General features: G+C 29.2%; 2 protein-coding genes across 2 annotated transcripts in view; one reads left to right on the plus strand and one right to left on the minus strand.

The window, feature by feature from the left end:
* Nucleotides 1-600: 600 nt before the first annotated feature.
* LOC107479414 (B3 domain-containing protein Os01g0234100-like) lies at nucleotides 601-3,899 on the plus strand. The gene is made up of 6 exons (XM_052254418.1): nucleotides 601-833; nucleotides 2,095-2,126; nucleotides 2,213-2,372; nucleotides 2,453-2,659; nucleotides 2,739-2,829; nucleotides 3,151-3,899. Exons 1-6 carry the CDS (start codon nucleotides 723-725, stop codon nucleotides 3,885-3,887), a joined length of 1,338 nt encoding a protein of 445 aa, XP_052110378.1. The 5' UTR covers nucleotides 601-722; the 3' UTR covers nucleotides 3,888-3,899.
* A 992-nt stretch (nucleotides 3,900-4,891) lies between these two features.
* The window catches only part of LOC107479422 (probable calcium-binding protein CML32), a 9,333-nt gene continuing 4,424 nt past the window's right edge, over nucleotides 4,892-9,800 (minus strand). Inside the window, exon 3 of the mRNA XM_052261686.1 lies at nucleotides 4,892-5,750. Within this exon, the coding sequence (XP_052117646.1) occupies nucleotides 5,208-5,750 (543 nt within the window). The 3' untranslated portion in view covers nucleotides 4,892-5,207. The remainder of the gene's footprint in view (nucleotides 5,751-9,800) is intronic.

Consider the following 9,800-nt stretch of genomic DNA (forward strand, 5'->3'; position numbering starts at 1 on the left):
CTTTGAGGACCAAAATGAATATATACTCTTTATTTTGTTACAAATAATTGTCCTCTTGATAAATCAAATATAATATTAGTTTTTTAGTGAGAAAGAACACATCAGTAAAGTAGTATAAAATGAATAGTTATTGATATTAAGGATAAATAACTTTGTCATTAAATTCTTAACTTATAAATTCAATTCATTTCAAATTTTTCTTATCAAAATAAACAATTAAAAATGGACACTTAATTAAAAACAAAGGGAAGAATAACTACTCACTGCTAAAAACCAATTCAATAGCACAATTTTATTTGACATTTTAATTTGTTTTAAATTAAAACATCATTTTAAATTTTTGAAAAAAAAAACCCTTAAAAAAGTGCGGATTGATAATAAAAGTATAAAACCACTATAATAACAACGATTTCCGCAAACCGAAAGACACCTAAACAACAAAAGAAAAAAGAAACAATAAGGAAACAAAATTATGATAGCCATGCACGTTATGGTTAATGGACAAAACGATAACACCTTTGCATTTCTCTTTTGATCAAAACGAATCAGGGCCCTGTTGGTCCCTCTCTCTCTCTCTCTCTCTCTCTCTCTCAATCCTTTTTTGCATTGCGGTTTCTGTTTCTTGCATTGGAAAACATGAAAACGGTAGCCAGTTGATCTTATATTCAATTGAAGAAACCACAAAAATCCGTATGCCCTTTTTCTAAGTTTGCATTTTGGAAATGGTGGATAGGATGGTGAAGAAGGAGGTTGAACAACATGATGAACAAACTGTGACTCTGGGTTTCTATGGAGACGAGCAAGCTCAACGGAGGTTTTCTATAAACATGATGGTTTTCCTTTTTCTCTATCTCTATTTTCTCAAATTTTGTTTTTCATTGCCATGTTTAATAGCATAGGATTTGTTGGGATAACAGGAATCTTCCATTATTATTAGTTATAAGTTAAATTCGTACCTTAAACCATTCAGAAAGCTAAATGTTTGATTGAAATTAAAGTTTACATGTTATAAATCTTAGCTATAAAATCTTGCATTAATGCAGCATTGTTTGATAAACTTTTAATCAACGTAATATTTAAATGTATGTAAACATGAATTATTATCTAATTATATTCTTAATGTTCTTTATTTTGAGCAAAAGGTTGAATTGACGAAAATGATATTATTTAAAAAGTTTTTGAAGGTGTAAGTTTTTCCAATTTTCTTGCCTCATTATTATTATTTGGTGTCTTATAATTTCTTTCACCAAGTTGATGCTAGGATCCTGCTATGCTAGTGTGATATTGATACCTTCTTTGAAGCCGATATATATTGCAATTTTTTTTTTGTTCAGGATAAACAAAACAAGGCCACGGATAACAAAAACAAGGTCTTAAACTCTGATATAAAGCCTGTAATATTTTTATCCTTTTATTGTTGTTATTATTTAATGTGTTACACTTGAAGATCTTCCTGCTATGAGTTGTTTAATTTGTGTATCTAGCAATGTAGATTACAACAAAATGATAAAGAATATCTAATTACTAGGCAAGCACTCTTTATTTGGGAAAAAAAAAAAGAATTGGCCCAAGTTAGTCTTTCTAAGATATAGGAAACATCAATGCAAAATTTAATAAGTGTTTAGCTACAAAAAAAGTTGTAAGATTTGTGATTTTGTTAAATTTAGAGGAATTATGAGATGATAAAAACTTGGAATTACCCATCCCAAGTAGATCATAATACTGAACAGAGAAGCCATCACAAGGAATTTTAGAGGGATTATGAACTTACTTTCTTGTTGGACAAGACAAGATGCTTGTCTCTGGAAAACCATCTTTAGAGAGAGTTTATAGAAGTTCTAGTTTTTTTTTATTCTTTTTAGGGTCTCTTTTTTTTTGGGTTTTTAGGACCTTTCACAATAAATTGATTGGTGCTTTACACTGAGAGGACTAAATTGATTAGGGGCAACATTTTTTCTTTATATTTTCTTTGTATTTGAGCAAACACTAACTTCTTGTAATTTGTAAGAATGAATATATGCACTAATTTGCAGCTTTTACTCTACACCAATGTATAATTCATGTGATTGATAGTTCTGTCCTATGTTTCTACAGGTCACAAATGGCGAGGCACAAAAATTTGCAAGGTTAATATTATTATATGCAAATTAAGTTATCAAGTTGTTCCATATCTTTTTTGTTTGTCCAATTAAGATTTGATTTTGGGTTGCAGCTCTATGAAGGCTACAACAGCAGAAGCAACATCCTCTCGTGGTGAGGCTAAGTCATCTGCTGTAATTCGAGCAGAAGAGATCCGATCGAGTTTGCAAGGCGAATACCCGAGTTTTGTGAAGTCATTAGTGAGATCACATGTTGCTAGTTGTTTCTGGATGGTAAGCAAAGTTTGGAGGATAAATTAAGAATGTGTTGGAGGCATGCAATAATGTGTGTTATTTTGAATATATGAATATAGGGTCTGCCTGTGGCATTCTGTAAGAAGCACTTGGCAGATAAGGATACAACGATGACTTTGGAAGATGAATATGGCAAAGAATACAAGATGAAGTACATCGCATGCAAAACGGGATTGAGCGCAGGTTGGAGACAGTTTTCTGCTGTGCATAAGTTGCAGGAGGGTGACGTCTTGGTCTTCCAGTTAGTTGAACCTGCCAAGTTTAAGGTCATGCTTTTCATTTTCCTTTTTATTACTTTAAAACAATTAACTTATTTCTGTAAACTAAAAACAATTATTCTTGCAGATTTATATAGTAAGAGCAGATAATTTAAGGGAAGTAGATGGGGCCCTTTCGCTCATGAATCTAGACAGTTATGCAAGACAAAAGCAGAGAGGCAAGCCTTGTTTTGTTTCTCCATGCTTTGGCTTCTTACATTGTATAAAGAGTTTTCACTTTTAAACTCAGGTGTCACTTCAAGTGAAGTTGATAACTGGGAGCCATTAGATGATTTGATTGATTTGATCAAATTTTTATTTAACGACTCTCAAGCTATCCAACTTCATAAGAGTTGTTAGATGAAAATTTAGTCAAATCAGTCAAATCATCTAATAACTCTCAATTATCAACTTCACGTGAAATAAACTGTACATGAGTTTTCACCGTAAATAAAAGCTATTATGCTAACATTCTTTAGTTGGTTCGTTGGTGTTCTCAGAGAAAGAAAACCCAGAGAATGATGCTTTAGATGCTAGTATTACAAAGAAGAAACCCGGAAAATCTGTTGCAATTGACGTCCAAAAGAAAAAGGCATCAAAGCCAGGACATAAATCTGTGCAACCGGCGCAATCCGAAAACGATAGCGAAGAAGCAGTTTCAGAAGTATTTGAAGGGTTTAGAACGCTTGACTTCAAAGATGTCAAAGGATTTGAAAACTTTAGCATCATAGTGGATGGTGTGGTATTAGATGCCGAGTTCTCTACCGAGGTTAGAAACAAATACTACAAACTATGTTATAGCCAACGTGCTTTTCTTCATGAGAACCTCACCAGGGGGTTGAACTATAAGCTAGTTGTTGGAATCATAACGGAGACTGTAAACATTGCGGACGCCATAAAAGTTAGCGTGCTAGCTACGCCACGATTCGACTTCTCGAATTGGGACAAAACCCTGCTTGCCTTTGAGCATATGGGCATGAATGTTGAGTTCTTGAGAGTGAAGTTGCGGCGATTGGTGAGCATTGCATATGAGACTGATGATGCCTTAGAAACTAGGAGATACTTCCAGTATAAAAATCAACACTCAAGAGCAGATGAGGAAATAAAGAATATGGAGTCCAAGCTGGAAGATTTGAAAGGAGCTTGTAAGGATTTTAGTGCTTACATTAAGAGTTTGAAGCAAAAAGCTGAAACTCATCAAAACAAGTTTCAGAAAGAGGTTGCTGCTCCTTGGTGAAACAAACTTGCATTCTTTATGTGGTAGAATAATGTAAATCTTGTTTATATAATGGGATGTTGGCTCATCATTATTTGGCTTGGTTAATTTATTCTATCTATAACTTATATTATGCTTCAATTTTATATTATAATGCGTACATGCTCTAATGTGAGCGCAAGTTAGTGTACCGTTAATTTTTTATGAGTACACACTAAAATAGTCCTTGCCATTGATTGTACCCGTTAAAATTGTTTTCTAGATTTTAATTGCACAAAAAATATCTAAAATATGTTGGTTAATGTGATGTAGGATAATCCTATTGACTCATTTTGACATGTTGACGTGAAGGAGAGTGTGAATTGTTACATATAAGACCTAAAAATTTATTTAGGTCATTCTTTAATATTAAACTAGATGACAGAATTTAAATTGTCTGTTAAGTTAAATCAATAATCAATTTTCTTCGATTTTAGCTCTAGTTTGGAAACTAAGTTCTTAGCCACATAGTAATTTTTAGGTATATGGTCTATCTTCAGAGTTAGTTCGTTTATTGAGCTAATTTACTAATTAAAATATTCTTAGATCTAATTTGTCTCAACTTTAATACTCAACATTCTAAGTTTTAACCGTGCAAGACAATCTAGAATGATTACAATCTTTCTACAATATTTTTGCAACAAATTCTAAGAGATCATAACAATTTTTTAGTAAATGGTCCTCCTTTTGCAACCCAAACAACAACAAAAAAATAGAATTATGCTACGTGTACACTAAAATCAACCACCAATATAAAATACATGTTAGATACAAATATATATTAAAAATAAATTAAACCACACATATATTTATACATAAATATATTGGTAACTGATTTTAGTGAGTGATTTTAATACACAAATAATTTTTTTGAAAAAAATAATAAACAAAATAGTCACAAACTTGACGATTTCTGGACAAAAATTAAATAAACACATATTTAAGACATGCTTCCACCGGTGTTAACGTTATTTAGTTATTTGAACTTATGGAACAACAAAGCACGTTGATACACTTGTATTATTCGTTAAAACAAATTATGAGACCAAAAGTGAAATGGAACACATATCTATCGAATATTTGACCATGGTGTCCATATCAAGAGGCTAATCTTTCCAACTCTTATAAGAGAATTGATAAGATGATTCATTTGTTCGTATCATTATAGAATAAAGTATATATGGATTCTACCAAGTAGAAATCATTCTTTATCCTATGATAATGAAATAATTAGCCTCCATATAAATTGATTATCTGATATTGAATTCTAAACACCATAGTGGTTCTTCTAATTCCACTTAATTAAGGCAGTTTGTTGCCACTCATCATCATGGTCATGAACTCATTCAAGTCAATAAAGCCATCACCGTTACCATCCACACCCATCACCATCTTCTTACAATCACTAACGTTACAATTTTCGCCAAGCCTCTTGAGAACTTGGGACAACTCCTCCGCACTAATCTTCCCATCACCATTCAAATCAAACACTTGGAAAGCGCTCTTCATCTCCATCTGCTTCACCTTCTCGTCATCGTTATCCTCCCCCTTAAACATCCCCATGAACTCGTCGAAACCGATGAAGGAATCTTCATCGGTATCGATGGCCTTGAACGAGTTTAAAGCCTCGGCATCACCGAGATTCCAACCCACGGTGATAATCGCCGCTTTGAACTCTTCAAAGGAGATCTTGCCGTCTTTGTTTGCGTCGAATTTGTCGAACACCCATTTTATTTCCTCTTCCTTTGGCTGGAAACTCGAATTGGAGGATGAATTTTTGGGCGGAGAACAAGATTTTTCTAACGAGCTATCGCTTTGAAAATGAAGGAAACTCAAATCTAGAATCTTGAACGGCTACGTCTCATCGTGACTCTTGCGCAGTGTGAGGTGGCTCTTTAGGATTGTTTTCTAATCATTTTATTTTTATTTTTATTTTTATTTATTTATTTATTTTTTTACCATAAATAAGAAAACTCGAATTCACGATGAGTATGATTTGAGTTATCATATAGTGGCTTTCTAAACACTTTATTGATAAACAATCATGCTCCATATAAATAAAAAATAGTGGCCAATCAGTTACCAATCACTTTATGAAAATACGACGATGCTAAATCATCAAGTTATTTTAATAATTAAATTTAATCAAGCTATTCTAATAATTTATTAGCACAATAGAAATTAATTAAAAAAGAAAGAAGAAAAAGAGGGATTCATTGCAAAATAATGCATAAAATATAGAGGGATTCGTTACAAAGAAAAGAAAAGAAAGAAGGAAGACCGATCCATCGGTACGCTTGCAATATGTACGAGACTATGAGAGCAAATACCTATATAAAAGTCACAAAAAAAAACTACCAATATAAAAATATATATTTGATTATTTATATGAAGTATTTTTAATTAACAAATATTATATCCATTAATATTTGTACAAACTAGATTGCTCAACGGATGCATGTTTAACTATTTAAAATTCACCAGTAATGAATGAAAAATCAAGAAGATTGTGGTAAATTAATAAGAAGTAATGCTCTCCGAAGGCTGAGAATTTAAAACAATAACAGCGTTAATATTTTTGTCTATGCTAGAATATCATAGAACGTAAAAAATATTTTTATAATTATAATCTTGTCAAATTTCTAACTAATAGTTAAGAAATTATTAGAATTTATCTGCGATCTTTGTTTTAAGGTAAAGCATCATTTTTGTTTTAAACGTTTAGGATAAATACCAATATTATTATGGTAGAAATTCAGGTGCAGTTAACTTCACGTAAAGTTGATAGTTAAGAGCCGTTAGATGATTTGACTGATTTAACTAAATTTTCATTTAACGGTTCTTAACTATTGTGTATTCATTTCTTTTATTTGAATCTTCGGTGTTTTACTTTTACAATAATTTAAAAAAAATATATAGTAAAAATAGAAGGTGAAAAACAAAAAATCAATATTTAAATTTTTAGTCATTTAAATATTAATAGATTAGAACACACTCTAATATTAGTAAACAAACACTTCTATAAAAAAAATTTAAGAAATAAAATAATATAAATTTATGGATTTAGACGTGATAAAATATACGTTTTTTTATTCATAATATTATACTTATTTCGGTGACGACGGTATAAATGAAATGAGTAATAATGCACAAAAACATAATTTTTTGCAGCAACTAATCTATAAATTAAATATTTTTTTTATTTATTTAAAAAATCCAAAAGAAAACGCATGCAAATATGATTTCTCCTATTGACAGAATAGAAACTACAGTTATTGGTAAAATGAGAAGAAGAGTTCTGTGGGAAGCATTGAAGAAGAGATGGTGGGGGAAAAGATATTGTCTGGTTGAAGTATCTTTGAGGCTAACTTTTTTTTATATAGAAAAAATATTAGTATTTTTGTTGAAAATAGAATTATTTAGTGTATAGGTATGTAAATTTTATAAGTGAAGATATGTAGAATATATATTGAACACATGTTAATATTTTAACAATATATAAAATACGTATTAGACAGATATTAATATTCTGGCCAACACATAAAATACATGTTAGAAACATGTCAAATTGTAATAATAGTTTCTATACACACTCACAATTAACTTTAAATATCGATATTCAACTAAAATATTATCTTCGTCTTGTTATAGAGATTTAACTATATTTTTATATTGGTTGTCAAAAACTTAACACAACTTTCCTCCTTTATCCGAATTTGAGATTGACTATATACCACAAATATAATATAGACAGAGTTAAAATATCATCTTCATCTCCATATTAAAAATAATTTGTGTATCTTTGAGGTCAATAATGAAATCCTCTTTTCGGGAAAACGTGTATCCACCACCATGACAGCATGCCCTACTTATAAAGCTCATGAATGCTTATTGCTTATCTTATCTCACTTGCCGCGTATTTGGCAACATGCATGGTTCACCTTCTATCTTTTGTCTACCATGGACACGTGTTCAAGGTTCACTTGCAAGCTTCTTTTAATCGCTTTAGTAGAACAGTGAATTTCTGTTTCAAATCCATTAGAAGATTTGGTACCATGAATTTTTGCTGCTAATGTTTATGGAAGAAATAGAGATCGACGATAAGGATCAAGTGAAACAACTTTGCTATGTCAACTTATTTATAATGTTCTTAGACGCCAAATAAGAAAATGAAAACTAGATGAAGATAATGCACTGTGAAGGAATATTAGAAGCTTTTTTGTTTTCAGCGTCGAAGAAAAAACAGATTCACAAGTAATGCGAAATTAATTATGGTAGATAATAAATACTATTCTTTAATTTTTTAACAAGAAGTTTTGGATTTAAACTCTCAAAATGTATAAAAAAAAAGAAAAAAGAAAAAAGGTATTCCTAGCTTGTATGAAATCAATGACGAGACCAAAAAATTTTATCAATAAGGATAAAAATATACAAAGTAAAATTTGAATATAGATATTTTTTTTTCATGATACTTTAAAGATTAAGAACTAATTCGTCGTAGATCTAAACTCTATTTAAGAGTTTATCGTGAGATAATAAATTGCTACATACACAAGACGAAATTTAAATTTAAAGTGGATGATTGAGCTAATCACTCGATTATCTCAAATTGTTTTAGAAATATTTAAACTTTAAATTAGAACTATCTATATCTATTGAAAAAAATAGAATTACACATGCAAAGGTGTACACACGCACTTATTATAATATTTAAAATGATAAAAAAACATTATAATATTCAAAATAATAAAAAAATCATTTATAACAACTTTTTTTTATTTTTAATATGATTAAATATTATTTTTTATATATTTTTAAAAAATTATTTAATTATTTATTATCTCCTATTCAATTTTAAAATTTACTTATTATAATATTTATGGTATAAATAAATTTTTAACTAAAGTAATAATTACTATATTCAAGTCATTTTAATAAATAATATTAATACAATATATTAATATATATAGATAATATATTTTTATCCTGATAATTTTTTAAAAATTACTAATAATTTATTAACTTGTATTTAATTAAGAAATTAAGTTTTAATTTAATTATCAACTAATTAATTAGTATTATAAAATTAATTAGTACTATTTTTATAAGTTGGTTTATTTATTTATTTTTAATTTTATACTAAATTAAATTTAGTAAAATATTTATTATTGTATATTAAATTTAACAAAATATTTTTAATATAAACAAAAAAAAGATAAGTTATATTTTTTGTTGGAAGAAAACATAATATAATAAAAAAATAAATATATACATCAATATATAATTATTAATTTTTTTTTAAAATCTTTGTGGGGACAAATGCTCCTTCTTCTTTATACTTGGATCCGTCCCTGTATGGGATACTTCATCTATCTCTATTTGAAGTCTTTCTTGATTTAAATAGGACTAATAGAAAGTTACGAGATTTTTTTGCTTTTTGCGATAAGCAATATTTTGGCACTAATTAAGCAAAAATAATTTATACCACCTTTTTTGTGTATCTTCATTTGAGAATCAGTATTCATTACCATAAAATTATAGTTATAAAAAAAGTCGAACCAGTCGATTCAATAAAACAAAATTGGTGAATCGAACTATAAATTAATCCAATCCAAGACTAGAACCTTTTCGAATTAAAAACCGATAAAAACCAACAAAAATCGACCCAACTAAACGATTTGAGTCACGCATAGGCGTGATCTATGGTGCTCTAGCACTTTGCATGTGCACCTGTGATCCAGTGCAACCGGCATTTATAATTTTGGAATTTTTTCTTTTTTTGAAATGTGAAAGGTAAGGTTTAAAATATATAAAAACATTCTATCAATTAATTTATATTTATTTGATTTATTTTAATTTAAATTTTAAATTTATTTATTTTTAAATTAATTATAT

This window comes from Arachis duranensis, chromosome 1 (assembly GCF_000817695.3).
Source record: "Arachis duranensis cultivar V14167 chromosome 1, aradu.V14167.gnm2.J7QH, whole genome shotgun sequence".
Lineage (NCBI taxonomy): Eukaryota > Viridiplantae > Streptophyta > Magnoliopsida > Fabales > Fabaceae > Arachis > Arachis duranensis.